The sequence below is a fragment of the Syngnathus floridae genome, chromosome 3, assembly GCF_059516105.1.
Source record: "Syngnathus floridae isolate MCC-2025c chromosome 3, RoL_Sflo_1.0, whole genome shotgun sequence".
Classification (NCBI taxonomy): domain Eukaryota; kingdom Metazoa; phylum Chordata; class Actinopteri; order Syngnathiformes; family Syngnathidae; genus Syngnathus; species Syngnathus floridae.
The window spans coordinates 285,724-305,553 of record NC_142415.1 but is presented as its reverse complement, the minus strand read 5'-3'; the positions used below and the strand labels follow the sequence as shown (position 1 = coordinate 305,553).

General features: G+C 45.7%; 2 protein-coding genes across 3 annotated transcripts in view; one reads left to right on the top strand and one right to left on the bottom strand.

Moving 5' to 3' along the window:
• LOC148400019 (uncharacterized) overlaps positions 1-19,830 on the bottom strand; it is a 298,099-nt gene that overhangs the window by 65,200 nt on the left and 213,069 nt on the right. The gene's annotated exons all lie outside the window — the stretch shown is intronic.
• On the top strand, positions 1,691-8,512 carry LOC148400034 (janus kinase and microtubule-interacting protein 3-like). Its single transcript, XM_088371250.1, has 10 exons — positions 1,691-2,869; positions 2,954-3,024; positions 5,788-5,927; positions 6,072-6,382; positions 6,593-6,655; positions 6,742-6,840; positions 6,926-7,159; positions 7,293-7,352; positions 7,409-7,642; positions 7,722-8,512. Exons 4-10 carry the CDS (start codon positions 6,314-6,316, stop codon positions 7,836-7,838), a joined length of 876 nt encoding a protein of 291 aa, XP_088227376.1. The 5' UTR covers positions 1,691-2,869; positions 2,954-3,024; positions 5,788-5,927; positions 6,072-6,313; the 3' UTR covers positions 7,839-8,512.

Here is a 19,830-nt window from a genome sequence, read left to right as displayed (position 1 = left end):
ACTTGCACTATTGCATAATTATCACTGCTGCACTTTATACTTATTTTTAATATATATATATATATATATAGTATATGTATATATATATATTTTCATAGGATATGTTACTTCTATTCAACTGCAATATCACTACTTTGTTGTAAGACGTATGCAACGGAATTTCGTTTTGTATGCACCATGTGCAGACAAGATGACAATAAAGTTTGTCTAAGTCTAAGTCTAAGTCATGTCAGGCCAGCTGTCTGGAGAGAGAGAGAAGTCAGGACCTGCGGGCGGAGCACCACCGTGCCACCGCCGCCATGACGGAACTCAAAAGCAAACTCCATGAGGAGAAGCAGAAAGAGTTAGCCATTACCAGGGAGACATTACTGCGGCAGCATGAAATGGAGCTGATGAGAGTGATCAAAATCAAAGATGGAGAGATCCAGCGACTGAATGCCTTGGTCCTCAGCCTGAGGGACGGCTCCATGGACAAGGTGATCCGCTCTATCCGTGTCTGACTATCCGCACGCCACGTCGGGCTTCGATGCGGCCGCTACCGTATTGTGTAGCTTGTCCCCAGTAAGCGTCGCGGCGCTCCGTTGCGGTCTCAACGGCCCGGTGTGGCGCAATGTCTGCTCAGGTGAGGAGGGGGGGCGCTTTGCTGGCGGAGGTGGAGGAGACGCGGCGGTGTCGGGAGACCGAGCGGTGTCGCCTCCACCAGGAGCGCGGAAGAAGCCCTGGCAGCGGCCCAGCAGGCCTGGCAGTCCCGAGCGGCCGAGCTCCGATCGGCTCATCACCAGCATCGGGAGGAGCTGAGCCGAACCAAGAGAGACTGCGAGAGGGAGATCCGCCGACTGGTAGGACTGATCAGATGCGCGGTGCGTGGCTATGTTCCCAATTTCGTTGTATACCTGCAGTGCAATGACACCTAAGGCATTCTATTCTATTCTATTTCACAAGAAGAAAATGTCCGGTTGCTCGCTTCGCTTTTGTCACAGCAAAGGTGTTCTAGTCGATTCAAGAAAAAAAATTGGCCGGTTGCTCTCTTTGTTTTTGTCACAATTCTGGCAAATGAGTTTGCCCGCCTGCCTGAGCGCTCCCCGTTTGTATATCCAGACGGATGAGATCAAGCTGAAAGACAGAGCGGTTAGTGTTTTGGATGAAGCCCTGGGGCCGGCCACGTCCACCGCCTTCAGCTGCAGACTCAGGCTGCCGAGCAGCAGATCGCTGCCCTGAGGGATTCCCAAAGGGCGGGCCTAAACTACCCTGGAAGTGGGGTCAACGCCGCTACTAGCAATCCTCTTCATTGCGTAAGCCACCTCATCACACACTTGCAGTACGCATGACTTAGTTCGTTGCTGGAGGAAGGTAGCACAAAAACAGTTTTGAACTTTGAACGAGTGCTTGTGTGTGTGTGTTGCGGGGCGTTTTCAGTCTCAGGAGGATCGGGACACGAGACGGTTTCATCTGAAAATCGCTGAGCTCAGCGCAGTCATCAGGAACCTGGAGGATCGAAACGCCCTGCTTTCTGAAGAGCGCAATGAACTGGTAATTTATTGACGGCACGCTTGAAGGTTTGCGCTACGTTTGATGCGCGCCATCCAGCGAGGCACCCATTGCGCTTGCTTATTAGTTGAGCGGCGCGTCGAGTCGGTTGCCTGGTAGATGTCTTTTATTGGGAGCCAAAGCCACGATTCCGTTCAAACCGATGCAAAAGGAATGGATACGTTCTGGCCCGCGTGTTGTGCGTCTTTCACATCCCGCACTTCATGCTTGCAGCTAAAGCGACTGAGAGAAACAGAAAGCCAGTTTCTGCCACTCCTGTACAAAAACAAACGCCTGAGCAGGAAGAATGAAGAACTCTCGCTGGTGCTGTGTCGCCTTGAAAACAAAGTGCGCTTTGTCACCCAGGAGAACGAGGAGATGGCAAGCTTGGTAAGTCGACGCGGACAACGGCGGCGTGCCAACAGAGTCCACTGCATTTGTGTTCCACAGAGAAGGCCTAGTTCGCTCAATGACCTGGACCGCGGTTGCGGCCAGCAGGACGGTGAAATGGAGTTCCTTCAACTTGTGGAGCAGCGGCACATCATCGACGACTTGTCCAAGGTCTTCAGGCAGGCGACTCGGTGCACGTACGGCAGCGCCACGCTCGCTCGCTGTCGCCAGGAAACCTTTTCCGTCCAAAGCTTGGCCGGCGGCCGCCATCCAAAAAATTGGCCCCTTAAATTCCGACCTTTCAAGCAGGAGCATTGTGCGCACGCGTTTGAACACGCTTTAGACTTGTTTTGCCGTTTTCAGCAGCTCAAAGCTCCCGTTTTGTCAGCGCCTTTGCCACTCGCTGTGCGCTGAAAACGACGGACTTGCCCGGCTGCTCAGCCCGTCAACCATGAGCCGCGAGCGCGACATCATTGTCCGTAGGCAGCTAGTGGCAAAATGCACCCTGTTAGAGTTGCGCTCGCTCCAACTTATTTTGCAAGAACCACACGGGAGACAAGTAAGTTCTTTTGGACACCTGCAGGTGGAGAGTCCATCCGTTGTACGAATGAAGTCTGACTCTCGGCTCCTGCACGAGCATTTTAATTAAGAGAAACAGGGTGGGTGTAAGAGTGGATTGAATAGAGGAAGCCCTTGACCTCTAGTCAAAACATAGCAAGGGGTGTTTTACGACTTTGGGATAAGCGATAGGGATAAATAAGGGATAAATAATATTATTTATTACAGGTTGCAGTCAAAGTCAAAGCAACATAATGATACGATAAAGATAATCTGGAAAACCCTGACACACCCTGTAGTTGTCACTTTTGGAAAAGACGAGCGTCCCTCCAATCATCGCCGGTGACGTGTTTTTCAGGCTCTGGAGACAGGAGCTCATGTCAGAAATGTCATTGTGAGTCGCGTTTGTTTCTGCGCCGGAGCCGTTCGTTCCCTTTGCATCCAAAGAATCTCAAAGGCGGATTATTTGTGTCGACAGGAGAGAGATTTGCTGCTACGATACCGACGTCGAGAATCTCTGAGGAGGAACAAAGCGTGAGGTCCTGCAAGGTGAGTCTGTTTGTTTGCGGCTGCTTGGTGTTGCGCAAGATGAAATGGCCTTTTTCTCGCTATCGTTCCTCTCGTCGATTCATCGTGAGGTGTCGCTTCAGTTGTCATGTAACATGGGGGCAGAGATGGTGCAAATGGTAGAATATGGATTGTTCACAGGAATAAATTGGCAGAGCTGAAATTCCAAATTTGTTCAAAAGATGGCGCCAGACCAAAACGTGAGACCAAAAGAGGAGCCAATAAGCTAAACATGGTAAAATAGAAATAAAAAGAGTAGCACGGTGTCAGAGTGTGAGTCACGCATAGAAGCACAAATGTGATTTTTATTTTGATTCTTTTGCTTGGCTAAAAATGTATTCTGTAACCGCTTTAAGCAATATTATTTGTCAATTCGATCAAGAGACCCGTCACTATGAGAATAGTGGCGTGACATAAATTGTTTGGAGAAGCACAAATGTGATTTTTATTTTGATTCTTTTGCTTGGCTAAAAATGTATTCTGTAACCGCTTTAAGCAATATTATTTGTCAATTCGATCAAGAGACCCGTCACTATGAGAATAGTGGCGTGACATAAATTGTTTGGAGAAGCACAAATGTGATTTTTATTTTTGATTTCTTTGCTTGGCTAAAAATGTATACTGTAACCGCTTTAAGCAATATTATTTGTCAATTCGATCAAGAGACCCGTCACTATGAGAATAGTGGCGTGACATAAATTGTTTAGAAAAGTAGGTCAAGGGTTTGGATTTTTATTTTAGAGTGAATTGAAGCGTAACTTTAAAAAGTTATTTTTATGTAGGAGAAAGAGAAGAAAAGGGGAAGTGAAAGGTTTTGCCACTAGCTGTGCATTTGGTGGAAAGTACTGCGTGGTCAGGGCGGAAACAGCTGCTGAAGGCCACAGATAACCAAGCGTGGGGAAACTGGCCAGTTCCCTCTATAGGCGTGAGAAAGCTGGCCAGTCCCTCTATAGGCGTGAGAAAGCTGGCCAGTCCCTTCTATAGGCGTGGGAAAACTGGGCAGTCTTACCCTATAGGGAAAGTACAGGAGAAAAGAAAGGGGAGGGGGGGGACCGAGGGGTCTATAAAAGGTCCTGCAGAAGCAGCTTCAGGGCTCTTTCCCCCAAAAGAGCGCTTATACGTGAAGAGGCCCGGAGGAGTTTCAAGATTTTTTTCCAAAGTCCCGAAGATCTTTGTGTGAGACGCAGGATCACTGGACTGAAATTAACTTGGATTTACTCCCAAAAATTGGACTGGACAACTTTATAAAGAGAGATAGGTGAGAGGGATTTCCATATTTTATGTATTTTAGCGAGAGGGGGGAATAGTCATCGGGCCGCCGGTTCCCTCGTGGCCAGCCTGTTTCCCTAATTCGGATTTTAGAAGCAAGATCGAACTGATCACTCGACTTTGCTTCCACCAAAAATAGCACGTAGCTGGTATTTACCTCTTCCCTTTTTTATGAACTGTGTTTTGCAATCGAATTGTTCTGGGATTGAATGATTTTATTAACACGGGTATCAGTGAGTGAAATTGTTCAGTTCTGGAGTAATTGAGATTTGTAATTCTATTCCATGTTTTTTTCAATAAATGTGTTTTGTATATTACTTACTTCGTTGTGCGCGGATTTGTACTGAATATGCAACCGAAGGTTCAGGCCCGCTTCCCCTTTTTTTTGACGGGCCGCGTAAAAAGGAACTTTGAACAAGTTAGAGACTTAAATAACTTCCGTAGTTATTTGAGCCACGAGTGAATTGCGATCCGTTCGAAAGTTATTTCGTCTGAATAAATTAAAGGAAGTGTTTAAATCAGATTATTGGGTTGTGTAGAATGGAAAGTTATTTAACTATTTGAAAGGCTCAGGCCCGCTTCCCCTTTTTGACGGGCCGCGTAAAAAGTAACTCTGAGCAAGTTAGAGAATTAAAAAACTTTTGTAAATATTTAACGGAAGAGTTGATTTCGTTAAAAGTGAATTCGGTTGAGAAATTACTTCCTCTGAATAACATAACGACGACGATTGAAATAAATCAGTGAAGTTGGCGGAGGATAAAAGTATTTCAACTGTCCGTCGGGCGCGGCCCAGTTCCCCTTTTTGTCGGGCCGCGTCAAAAGCTAAATGGGACACGATCAAAAAGTAGACTTGCCTTCCAAATTAATTATTGGGCAAATCTAAATAGAGCACGACATTTTTATTCGGTTTAAGAAAGTCGCTATTCTTTTTGAAGCAATTAAGTGGGGTGAAGAACTCCGACGGTCAAGTGCTAGATCTACGTATAGGAAGTTAGAATTAATCATATAAAGTGCATTAATTTTCTTCTTAAATGCTATTATTGTCACACTTTTATTAATTCGATTCTCTTTCGAATGAAAAAGTTGGTCGGCTCGCTGCCTGAGCGACCAAGTGGAACGGACCCATATCAACATTTACTTCGGCAAAAACTAGTGCTTGGGTGCGCTATACAAACGAATCCCTGAGGTCTTAACAAAGACATCTAAAAAATATCCGTAACAAAATAAGAACTTCAAACACTAGCGGGGAGCCATCAATACGATGCGGTCACTTCGAAGTCTTGCCTCGAATTGAGTTACTCGGCTCGAGCTTCGGGTGACTTGAGAGGGATTGGCGTCGTACAGAAATTAGATTGATTCCGGTGGAGTTAATTTAACTCGGGTGGTTAGATTACGGACGAATCTCCGAACCCGGCTAAAACAAACCCGTTAACGGGAAGCCGGGGGCACCTTAATGCGAGAGGTGCGTTTGACAAGTTTGTTCAGAGAGATGTTTGCTTCCGCGCCTGCAGGTCATCGAAACATTTTACGGCTACGACGAAGACGTGTTGGTGGACTCGGACGGATCGTCCTTGTCTTTTCACACCGACAGAACCCCCGACACGGAACCCGAAGAGGTAGCCCGCCATTTCTGCCAGCGTATTGGCACCAAACATTCCTCTTCAGCCTGGAATCGGACTCGTCTTTGCGTCGCGGGTGCTTTGTCGCCGGTCTGACTGATTCTGGTACTAGTGCTGTGTTGCATTGGTGTGTGCATGAAGAGGCGGAGCTTCGCTACCGCCAGCTGACGCAAGAATATCAAGCGCTGCAACGAGCCTACGCTCTGCTAGCCCAGACCAGCGAAGGGGACTACGACGCCGAGAAGGAGATCAAGGTGGCGCCCCTTCCCGCAACCCCCGGCCGGGTCGCAGCCTCCCCGTTCTCACCCAGCCTCGGGTGTTCTCTGGTCTGAAAGGAGGAGGAGGAGCCTCCCTCCTCCTCCTTTCAGACCAGAGAAAAGCTGATGGTAGAAATGGGTCACTATCAAAGCAGAGTAGCAGATCTGGAGTCAGCGCTGAAGCAACAAGGACAGGTAAGCTCATCAATGAGCACACCTTTTTCTCAGACAAAATAGCTACATTCTTCAGTCACTCATTCGTCTGGCATTACTGGACCAACCCCCCCCCCGAATGTGGCTGGGAAAATGCGGAGAAAAGCAAATGTCATTTTCCAGTCAACCAAAGAATTTGTGGATGAAAATGACACAACATTCCAAAGCTGTCCACGCGTTTGTCTCTTCTAGAATGTCAAGTGGGTGGAGGAGAAGCAGCTGCTGCGTCAGAGCAATCAGCAGTTGGCCGAAAAGGTGACGGAAAGAAAGGCGCTGGGCGGAGTCGCTTGGCGTCACACCCGTCGGGAAGCCCTGCAGATGAGGTCTGACTGTCTTTTCAGGTCAGGCGGATGGAGGCGGAAGAAGCGCGTCTGAAAGAGCACATCCAGGATATCCGAGACCAAAACGAACTGCTTGAGTTCCGCATCCTGGAGCTGGAGGTGGGAAGACTCGCACAAGCGTGTTGAGGCCAGAGATGTGACGGACGGACGGACGGACGGACGGATGCATGCCTCTGCCTTTCAGGAGAGGGAGTGGCGCTCCCCCGTCTTGAAGTTTCTGCAAGTCCGTTTCCCAGACGGCCTCAGCCCTTTGCAGATCTACTGCGAGGCCGAGGGCGTGAGCGTACGTAAGGCGTCCCTCGCAAGCCTAACCTTAACCCGAGGTCCCAGAACACCTTACATTGCTCCTTGCGCCTTTCCCCCGGACATCGTCATCAGTGATCTGATGAAGAAGCTGGACATCCTGGGCTATAACGCCGTAAGTGTATGTCGAACTCCTTATGTTCGCACTCCACGAGACTCGGCGCCTCAAATGTGACTTTTGGAAGGCTTTGCGCTGAAAGAAGCTTGTTGACGCTGTGCCTTTGGGCTCTTCTATGTTCTGCAAGCAGAAGGGCTACCTGGATGAAGAGTTGGACTTCAGGAAGTGTTCCATGGACCAGGCTCATAAGGTAAGCCTCCCTCAAATCTCCCGCCGGACCACTGATGGACGAGGATTGCGGCCCAGAGGATCCTGGAGCTGGAGGCCATGTTGTACGAGGCGCTACCGCAGCGGGACTGCCCCGCCACGGACGGCGAAAAAGCCAGCCACGCTGGCGTGAATGACGTGCTGACGGCGGATCAGAGAGAAGAGCTTAGGAGCGCCGTGGACCAATGGAAGCGAGCCCTGATGTGCGAGTTGAGGGAGCGCGACGCTTGCATCCTCCAAGAGAGAATGGATCTGCTGCACAGCGCGCAACAGGTAAGGGCCCAAAGCCAGCCCGGCACTTACTTGCACGCTTACTGGCTTTTGAATGCCACTTTCCATTTGTCCGTCCTAGAGGAACAAAGAGCTGAAAGAATTCATCGAAGCTCAGAAGAGACAAATCAAACAATTGGAGGAGAAGTTTCTGTTTCTCTTTCTATTCTTCTCCTTGGCCTTCATTCTGTGGCCCTAACACCAGCTGGTGAGTGAGCTCCAGCGGCACCGCACTCGACACCTCCGATACACTGCCAGCCGGTCTCAGACGTTGGCAGACGCTCCGATGCCAACGTATACCCCCCGCCACGGTGACAGAGGCACCGCGTCACACCGGCGCTCATCCAATCAGAAGGCAGGAAAAGCAAATTCACATGCAGGGCACTTTTGAACCAGAAGAGAGCGCCACAAAAAAACGGTTGTTGCCCCAAACGCGCACTAAAAAGGGTCAGAATAACAAGAGTCCCACTGGCCAGCCGGGGCCACCCGTCCAGCTGTTTCTTCAGGGGGGAAAAAAATTGGAGTCACCGGTGAGTACATTTTGCATTTAGCTCTGCTTTTCTGCTTCTGTCTTCAAGTGTGTGGCATCCTGCGATCAAAGATTCAGCCAACCCCAAAGCGGTTGACCTCAACGTCCCACCACCATGCCTACCAGAGCAGGTGACGTGATGCTTTGGACATCCTTCCGTCTCAGATGCCCCAAAGTACTCTTTGCCACATCTGCGGCAATACGGTGTCTTTTCAAAGGTGCAAATAAATCCAGCGTGGGCGGAACACGCACGTCTTCGGTTTTTCCCGCTTTGTTTGTGTGACAGCTGTTGTGAAAATTTTATACAAATAAAGTTGTATAGTACAGGTTTGGCCAAGCCGCAACTCCCGAACCGCATGCGGCTCTTTTATGTTCATATCAACATTTGTGTGTGTGTGTGTGTGTGTGGGGGGGGGGGGGGGTTGTGCGTGTTGGCTTCACTTGAGTTCAATTTGGTATTTTGGTCAAAAGCGCATGTGGTGAAATTCCACAAAGTAGGATGGGCAAACACATTTCTTTAAACTATGAGTGTCAATTGGGCTCTCGAAATGGCAGGGAAAAGATGCACAGCAAAACGAAAATACGTAGATGAACACAGGACGTTTTAATCAGAGTGGGAAAGTTTCTATTTTTTGTTGAACGTGATGGCAAACCATTCTGCCTGATATGTCAGACCTCAGCGCATTTCAAAGATTCAAATCTTCAGCGCCATGCACTTCAGCTCACTCCATGCTAACATTGATCAGGCGTCGAACCCGCAACATCATGCTTAAGAGGTGGCCATGCTAACCAGTGCGCCATTATGTCAACGCATAATAACTAAGTCTACTGATCAAAACAGCGGTTACTATATGACGTCGCTACGTCGTGGTCACGTGACGCAGACAAGACGTCAATGGACGTGGGCAGAGTTAACTTGTTTAAAAGGGAGTGGGCAGAAGAAATATTTAATTTATTTAAATCTATTTTGAGTGCACACCATTATGCCAATGCATAACAACTGTAAATCTACTAAACAAAACAGCGGTTGCTATATGACATCTGCCACGTCGTGGTCACGTGACATACGTGACGTCGATGGGCGTAACTTTCGCCGGAATTCAAATCCGCGGGGAGAGTTAACTTGTTTAAAAGAGAGTGGGCAGAAGAATTATTTAATTTATTTAAATCTATTTGGTGTGTGCGCCATTATGTCAATGCATAACAACTGTAAGTCTACTAAACAAAACAGCGGTTGCTATATGACGTCTGCCACGTCGTGGTCACGTGACGCGGACGTGACGTCGACGCCTACTTTACATCCCACCGATCACAGGACCCCTCGGCTGCATAACCGTGCCCCCTTCCCAACCAATCGGATTTGCTATACGCGAAAACGACGCCAATGGAAAGAGCTTCCGCCCAAATTTAAATCCGTGGGCGTGGCTCGCAGCAGGAAGTAGGAAAATGGCGGCGATGTTGACAAAGACACAGCGGATGGTAACATACGACTAACAAGAGAAATATTTTTATTTTCTGCTTGCAACTGGACCGTCCAGAGCGTACACGGTAAGTACAACTCATCGTTTTTAAAAAGAAGTACTTTTGTTGCCCTGAAAAGCGAGTGAGCGTGGCGTTTGTGGGGGACGTCGAATTTCGACGATTCTTTCTGGTCAACGGTTGTAAATGATTGTGTTGATTAAAAAAGAAAACTTGATGTAACTCTACTTTTAACTGCCGTTTCAGATAGATTTGGAATTGCATCACATCCAATTTTGCCTAGAGCGTACACGGTAAGTAACACTCGTTGTGTTTAAGGAGATTTACGTTTGTAATAGCAGAAGTGTAGCCGCGTTGCGTTGTACGTGTGAATGTTGGTCCAGGCGAAATGTTAATGTTTAATTTCATTCCTTTAGGTTCCACGGTGTTTGTTGGCTGCAAGTTTTCCACTGCAAGAAGAGGCTCATATCATTGACCAGGAGCGAGCTACAATGGTGAGTAGCCATAACATTTATGTTAAACACTTCCTATTTCATGTCTAACAGTACTTGATTTAACAAATAACCATAAATAAATACAGTGTGGGCACTGAAGTTAACATGTGTGATTATACTGCCTAATCTGTCACCGAGTAGATTGTTGCAAAGTAATATAAGATCCAAAGTTGTAATTCAGAATAGTTTTCAAAAGAAGGCCATTAGAATTATATACAAGTCTGATTACCCTGAACAAGCTATTAATTAAATCACAAATTCTTCAATTCAAAGATTTGGTAGATTATCAGACAAATAATGTCTAACAGTAATTGATTTAACACATCACGATAAGTAGATTGAGTGTGGGCACTCTCAAGTTAACATATATGATTATACTGCCTAATCTGTTACAGAGTATGTTGTTGCCAAGTAATGTAGAATAGATCCAAAGTAGTAATCCAGAATAGTTTTGAAGAGGCCATTAGAATAATAAACAAATCTGATTACCTTGAACATAATAACAAGCTAAGTGTTTAATATGTCCTATGAAGTCAAAATTGGGCAACATCATGTGGTGAAATTTGGAATTGCATCACATCCAATTTTGCCTGGGAACAAACAGATTAAATAAATCTTAGTTTTGAATAAGCCACTCCTTCTCAAACAAGTAAACTCTGCCCATTTCGCGCAGTAGATGTTCTGTTAATATCTAGTATTTATACAAAGTCATAATTTAAATTGCTTTCAACCTTCATTCATCGGTTCAACCAACATTACTCGCTCTTATTACCAACTTGTATTGATTTAACTAAGCGTTTAATACTTCCTATCAGGTCTCAAGGCAAGATTTGGCAAAATACAGTTTCAGCAAATCCAATTTTGCCAGGGAACAAAAATAGATTAAATAAACTAAATAAGTCTTCTTCCCATTAAATAAATCAGAAAAGTCTGTCTTGTAACCAGTCCTCTTCAAACAAGTAAAGTCTGCCCATTTTGTGCCGTAGATTTTGTGTCTATGCCTAGTATTTAAACAAAATCATAATTTAAACGACTTCTTTCCTTCATTCACTTTGGAAATTTGGAATTGCAGCAAATCGAATTTTGCCAGGGAACAAAAATAGATCAATTAAACTAAATAAGTCTTCTTCCCATTAAATAAATTAAAAAAGTCTGTCTTGTAACCAGTCCTTTTCAAACAAGTAAAGTCCGCCCATTTTGTGCCGTCGATTTTGTGTTAATGCCTAGTATTTATACAAAATCATAATTTAAAGGACTTCATTCCTTCATTCACTTTGGAAATTTGGAATTGCAGCACATCAAATTTTGCCTGGGAAGAAAAGTAGATTAAATAAATTTAATAAGTCTTACTACTTCCCATTAAATAAATTAAATACGTCTTACTTGTTCCCACTCCTTTTCAAAACAGTAGTTTAAAACGAGGGCCCTTCACTCAATCTTTAACCTCAACCCCGCACGTTGTGTTGTATCTGTGAATGTTGGTTGTGGCCAAATGATAGTTTTCTTTCATTCGTTTAGGTTCCAAGAAAACTTGATGTAACTCTACTTTTAACTGCCGTTTCAGATAAGCGGGTATTACGTCGCAGTCATGTGCCGCGGATATGACGTAATTGCCCGAACCTCCGCCAAAATTCAAATCTGTTGGCGCGATGGCCGTGAGCCACTGAGCAGCGACGATTATCAACGGAAATATCTTTATTTTCTGCTTGCAACTGGACCGTCTAGAGCGTACACGGTAAGTAACACTCATTGTGTTTAAGGAGATTTACGTTTGTAATAGCAGAAGTGTAGCCGCGTTGCGTTGTACGTGTGAAAATTGGTCGAGGCGAAATGTTAATGTTTAATTTCATTCCTTTAGGTTCCACGGTGTTTGTTGGCTGCAAGTTTTCCACTGCAAGAAGAGGCTCGTATCATTGACCAGGAGCGAGCTACAATGGTGAGTAGCCATAACATTTATGTTAAACACTTCCTATTTCATGTCTAACAGTACTTGATTTAACAAATAACCATAAATAAATACAGTGTGGGCACTGAAGTTAACATATGTGATTATACTGCCTAATCTGTCACCGAGTAGATTGTTGCAAAGTAATATAAGATCCAAAGTTGTAATTCAGAATAGTTTTCAAAAGAAGGCCATTAGAATTATATACAAGTCTGATTACCCTGAACAAGCTATTAATTAAATCACAAATTCTTCAATTCAAAGATTTGGTAGATTATCAGACAAATAATGTCTAACAGTAATTGATTTAACACATCACGATAAGTAGATTGAGTGTGGGCACTCTCAAGTTAACATATATGATTATACTGCCTAATCTGTTACAGAGTATGTTGTTGCCAAGTAATGTAGAATAGATCCAAAGTAGTAATCCAGAATAGTTTTGAAGAGGCCATTAGAATAATAAACAAATCTGATTACCTTGAACATAATAACAAGCTAAGTGTTTAATATGTCCTATGAAGTCAAAATTGGGCACCATCATGTGGTGAAATTTGGAATTGCATCACATCCAATTTTGCCTGGGAACAAACAGATTAAATAAATCTTAGTTTTGAATAAGCCACTCCTTCTCAAACAAGTAAACTCTGCCCATTTCGCGCAGTAGATGTTCTGTTAATATCTAGTATTTATACAAAGTCATAATTTAAATTGCTTTCAACCTTCATTCATCGGTTCAACCAACATTACTCGCTCTTATTACCAACTTGTATTGATTTAACTAAGCGTTTAATACTTCCTATCAGGTCTCAAGGCAAGATTTGGCAAAATACAATTTCAGCAAATCCAATTTTGCCAGGGAACAAAAATAGATTAAATAAACTAAATAAGTCTTCTTCCCATTAAATAAATCAGAAAAGTCTGTCTTGTAACCAGTCCTCTTCAAACAAGTAAAGTCTGCCCATTTTGTGCCGTAGATTTTGTGTCTATGCCTAGTATTTAAACAAAATCATAATTTAAACGACTTCTTTCCTTCATTCACTTTGGAAATTTGGAATTGCAGCAAATCGAATTTTGCCAGGGAACAAAAATAGATCAATTAAACTAAATAAGTCTTCTTCCCATTAAATAAATTAAAAAAGTCTGTCTTGTAACCAGTCCTTTTCAAACAAGTAAAGTCCGCCCATTTTGTGCCGTCGATTTTGTGTTAATGCCTAGTATTTATACAAAAGTTTGTGTCTATGCCTAGTATTTAAACAAAATCATAATTTAAACGACTTCTTTCCTTCATTCACTTTGGAAATTTGGAATTGCAGCAAATCGAATTTTGCCAGGGAACAAAAATAGATCAATTAAACTAAATAAGTCTTCTTCCCATTAAATAAATTAAAAAAGTCTGTCTTGTAACCAGTCCTTTTCAAACAAGTAAAGTCTGCCCATTTTGTGCCGTCGATTTTGTGTTAATGCCTAGTATTTATACAAAATAATAATTTAAAGGACTTCATTCCTTCATTCACTTTGGAAATTTGGAATTGCAGCACATCAAATTTTGCCTGGGAAGAAAAGTAGATTAAATAAATTTAATAAGTCTTACTACTTCCCATTAAATAAATTAAATACGTCTTACTTGTTCCCACTCCTTTTCAAAAAAGTAGTTTAAAACGAGGTCCCTTCACTCAACCTTTAACCCTATTTATTCACCTTTTAGGCTAAGTGTTAAAGGCTAAGTGTTAAAGGCTAAGTGTTAAAGGCTGTGTTAAAGGCTAAGTAGTAGAGGCTAAGCGCCAGAGGCGAGTTTTTGTGGGCTGAAGTTTTAGTGGGGTTAGTGTGAATACAATCCAAAAGAATACAACAGAATACAATACAATAGAATATAATACATAGATTAAATTCAATAGCTCTTACTACTTCCCATTAAATAAATTAAATACGTCTTACTTGTTCCCAATCCTTTTCAAAAAAGTAGTTTAAAACGAGGGCCCTTCACTCAACCTTTAACCTCAACCCCGCACGTCACATTGTGTTGTATCTGTGAATGTTGGTTGTGGCCAAATGATAGTTTTCTTTCATTCGTTTAGGTTCCACGGTGTTTGTTGGCTATGTTTTCCACTGTCAGAAGGATGAAAATACAAAGTACAACGCTTGGACGTGGGCGAAGACGTCACTGGTGAGTCCTTCCTTCCTATTTATTTACCTTCTAGATGCTAGAGGCTAAGTGTTAGAGGCTAAGTGTTAGAGGCTAAGTGTTAAAGGCAACACAATACGAACAACACAACACAATACGAATAACTCAACACAATATGAACAACACAATATGAACAACACAACACAATACGAACAACACAACACATTACGAACAACACAACACAATACGAACAACACAACGATACTGCACTGAACAACACGATACCGCACTGAGAAACACGATACCGCACTGAACAACACGATACCGCACTGAACAACACCATTCCGCACTGAACACCATGCCACACTGAACAACACCATCCCGCACTGAACAACACCATGCCGCACTAAATAACACCATGCCGCACTGAACAACACCATGCCTCACTGAACGACACCATGCCGCACTGAAAGACACCATGCCGCACTGAACGACACCATGCCGCACTGAAAGACACCATCCCGCACTGAACACCATGCCGCACTGAACAACACCATCCTGCACTGAACAACACCATCCCGCACTGAACAACACCATGCCGCACTGAACAACACCATTCCGCACTGAACAACACCATGCCGCACTGAACAACATTACGCTGCACTGAACAACACCATGCCGCACTGAACAACACCATGCCGCACTGAACAACACCATGCCGCATTGAACAACACCATGCCGCATTGAACAACACCATGCCGCACTGAACAACACCATCCTGCACTGAACAACACCATGCCGCATTGAACAACACCATGCCGCACTGAACAACACCATCCTGCACTGAACAACACCATCCCGCACTGAACAACACCATCCCGCATTGAACACCATCCTGCACTGAACAACACCATGCCGCACTGAACAACACCATGCCGCACTGAACAACACCATTCCGCACTGAACAACACCATGCCCACTGAACAACACCATCCTGCACTGAACAACACCATCCCGCACTGAACAACACCATGCAGCATTGAACAACACCATCCTGCACTGAACAACACCATCCTGCACTGAACAACACCATGCCGCACTGAACAACACCATGCCGCACTGAACAACACCATGCCGCACTGAACAACACCATGCCGCACCGAACAACATTATGCCGCACTGAACAACATTATGTCGCACTGAACAACACCATGCCGCACTGAACAACACCATGCTGCACTGAACAACATTATGCCGCACTGAAAAACACCATGCCGCACTGAACAACACCATCCCGCACTGAACAACACCATGCCGCATTGAACAACACCATGCCGCACTGAACAACACCATGCTGCACTGAACAACATTATGCTGCACTGAACAACACGATCCTGCATTGAACAACACCATGCCGCACTGAACAACACCATCCTGCACTGAACAATACCATCCTGCACTGAACAACACCACCCCGCACTGAACAACACGATCCCGCATTGAACAACACCATCCCGCACTGAACAACACCATGCCGCACTGAACAACACCATTCCGCACTGAACAACACCATGCCGCACTGAACAACACCATGCCGCACTGAACAACACCATGCCGCACTGAACAACACCATGCCGCACTGAACAACACCATGCCGCACTGAACAACACCATGCCGCACTGAACAACACCATCCCGCACTGAACAACACCATGCCGCACTGAACAACACCATGCCGCACTGAACAACACCATCCCGCACTGAACAACACCATCCCGCACTGAACAACACCATGCCGCATTGAACAACACCATGCCGCACTGAACAACACCATCCCGCACTGAACAACACCATGCCGCACTGAACAACATTATGGCGCACTGGACAACATTATGCCGCACTGAACAACACCATGCCGCACTGAACAACACCATGCCGCACTGAACAACACCATGCCGCACTGAACAACACCATGCCGCACTGAACAACATTATGCCGCACTGAACAACACCATGCCGCACTGAACAACACCATGCCGCACTGAACAACACGATCCCGCATTGAACAACACCATCCTGCACTGAACAACACCATGCCGCACTGAACAACACCATGCCGCACTGAACAGCACCATTCCGCACTGAACAACACCATGCCGCACTGAACAACACCATCCTGCACTGAACAACACCATCCCGCACTGAACAACACCATGCCGCATTGAACAACACCATGCCGCACTGAACAACACCATGCCGCACTGAACAACACCATGCCGCACTGAACAACACCATGCCGCACTGAACAACACCATGCCGCACTGAACAACACCATGCCGCACTGAACAACATTATGCCGCACTGACGCATTGAACAACACCATGCCGCACTGAACAACACCATCCTGCACTGAACAACACCATCCCGCACTGAACAACACTATGCCGCATTGAACAACACCATGCCGCACTGAACAACACCATCCCGCACTGAACAACACCATGCCGCACTGAACAACATTATGGCGCACTGAACAACACCATGCCGCACTGAACAACACCATGCCGCACTGAACAACACCATGCCGCACTGAACAACACCATGCCGCACTGAACAACATTATGCCGCACTGAACAACACCATGCCGCACTGAACAACACCATGCCGCACTGAACAACACGATCCCGCATTGAACAACACCATCCTGCACTGAACAACACCATGCCGCACTGAACAACACCATGCCGCACTGAACAACACCATTCCGCACTGAACAACACCATGCCGCACTGAACAACACCATCCCGCACTGAACAACACCATCCCGCACTGAACAACACCATGCCGCATTGAACAACACCATGCCGCACTGAACAACACCATCCTGCACTGAACAACACCATGCCGCACTGAACAACACCATGCCGCACTGAACAACATTATGCCGCACTGAACAACATTATGCCGCACTAAACAACATTATGTCGCACTGAACAACACCATGCCGCACTGAACAACACCATGCCGCACTGAACAACATTATGCCGCACTGAACAACACGATCCCGCATTGAACAACACCATCCCGCAGTGAACAACACCATGCCGCATTGAACAACACCATGCCGCACTGAACAACACCATGCTGCACTGAACAACATTATGCTGCACTGAACAACACGATCCTGCATTGAACAACACCATGCCGCACTTAACAACACCATGCCGCACTGAACAACACCATGCCGCACTGAACAACATTATGCCGCACTGAACAACACCATGCCGCACTGAACAACACCATGCCGCACTGAACAACACCATGCCGCACTGAACAACACCATGCCGCAATGAACAACACCATCCCGCACTGAACAACACCATGCCGCATTGAACAACACCATGCCTCACTGAACAACACCATCCCGCACTGAACAACACCACCCCGCACTGAACAACACCATCCCGCATTGAACAACACCATCCCGGGCTGAACAACACCATGCTGCACTGAACAACACCATTCCGCACTGAACAACACCATGCCGCACTGAACAACACCATGCCGCACTGAACAACACCATGCCTTACTGAACAACACCATGCCGCACTGAACAACACGACGTCGCACTGAACAACACGACGCCGCACAGAACAACACGACGCAGCACAGAATAACAATACCGCACAGAACAACACAATACCGCACAAACAGTTTTAGATAATATTACGTCGCAGTCATGTGACGCGGACATGACGTCAATAGGCGGAACTCACGGCAAAATTATAATCCGTGGGCGTGGCTTGCAACAGGAAGTAGGAAAGCGGCAATTCTGGCAAACAAGACACAGCGGTTAGTAACACGATGACTAACAAGGCAAATATTTTTGTTTTCAGCTTGCAACTTGACCGTCTAGAGCGTACAAGGTAATTACAACTGTTTTTTTTTAGCCCTGAAAAGCGAGGGAGTGTGGCGTTTGGGAGGAATGTCGAACTCGGCGTCTGCTTCCAGCCACAGACGCCAAATTTCGACGATTATTTCGACTGGTCAACGGTTGTAAATTATTGCGTTGACTAAAAACTTTATTTAACTCTACTCTTAACTTTGCCGTTTCAGATATGCGGGTATTACACCGCGGAAATGACGTCAATAGGCTGAACTCTCGCCAAAATTCAAATCTGTGGGCGCAATGGCCTTGAGCGAGACACCGGATACAAACACGACGATTATCAACAGAAATATCTTTATTTTCTGCTTGCAAGTGGACCGTCTAGAGCGTACACGGTAAGTACAACTCATTGTGTTTAAAAAGATTTACGTTTGTGTAGTTTGCGTTGCGTTGTATCTGTGAATGTTGGTTGAGGCTAAATGTTAATGTTTAATTTCATTCCTTTAGGTTCCACGGTGTTTGTTGGCTGTATGTTTTCCACTGCAAGAAGAGGCTCGTATCATTGACCAGCAGGAGCTACAATGGTGAGTACCCCTTTCGTCTTCCATTTATGTTAAACACTTCCTATTTCATGTCTAACAGTACTCGATTTAACAAATAACCATAAATAAATACAGTGTGGGCAGTCACGTTAACATATGTGATTATCCTGCCTAATATGTTTATCACAAATATGTCACTAATCACTAATATGTTTATTTGTTTATCACAACACCTTTGGACCTTCAGCAATCGATTATTTCCCTTCATCTACATAGAGACAGAACGATGGTGTCTTAAACATCTCATTCATTTCACCAAATAACTTCACGCAGGTGGATAACGGCCGTCTCGGTCACGCTATGTTGCGTGATGCAGTTTTGAAGAACCAAATGCATTTATTCAATGAATAAGTCAAGCTAGTTCTATGTTTATGATGTTGTAAGTTACGGTACCGATTGAAGTTGAGTTCGAAGCCAGTGGAAAACAGCGCTGCGTTTGTGCTCTCCAGGTACAAATGTTGTGATCTCTGACTGACGACCGGGCGAGACTCGAGTAAGAGATGTCCAAACGAGCTCCGGCAGGGCGGGCCAAGGCGGAGCGAACGGACGCCCTTCAGGCCGCCAATGACGAGCTGAGAACCAAACTGATGGACGTCCAGTTAGAACTTCAGCAGGAGAAGAACAAGGTGAAAACCTCAACAGACAGACACTGCCTGCCTCCCTGCCTGCCTCCCTCCCTCCCTCCCAGTTTTCCCGATGTAGATTAGACATGCGTGTGCCATGACTGTGTCAGCCTACATCAACAAATGCACCGAGGACGTCAGCACCACTAAGAATATCATCACCCGGGGCAATCAACGACCCTGGATGACTGAGGAGGTACGTCAAACGCTACGAGCGCGGAACTCTGCCTTCAAGTCTGGCGACAAGGAGACACTGAGGACAGCGAGAGCCAACTTGAACCGTGCCATCAGGATAGCGAAGCGAGACCGCAGTCGAAAATTTCAGGATCGTTTCCACGACGTCAAAAACATCAGGAGTATGTGGCAAGGCATACGGGCGATTACAGACTACAACTCACTCTCCCCCCCCCCCCCCCGGTGGGTGTAGTTGATGCTGACTTTCTAAATGGTCTAAATAACTTCTTTGGGAGGTTCGAGGCACTAAACGGCACTCCAGCAGTTAAAACT

Excerpts from the sequence above, each read along its gene's own strand:
- LOC148400034 (XM_088371250.1), top strand. The coding sequence starts at position 6,314 with ATGGTAGAAATGGGTCACTATCAAAGCAGAGTAGCAGATCTGGAGTCA. Across the intron at positions 7,160-7,292 it reads ACATCCTGGGCTATAACGCC|AAGGGCTACCTGGATGAAGA; the intron begins GTAAGTGTATGT and ends TTCTGCAAGCAG. Across the intron at positions 7,353-7,408 it reads CCATGGACCAGGCTCATAAG|AGGATCCTGGAGCTGGAGGC; the intron begins GTAAGCCTCCCT and ends ATTGCGGCCCAG.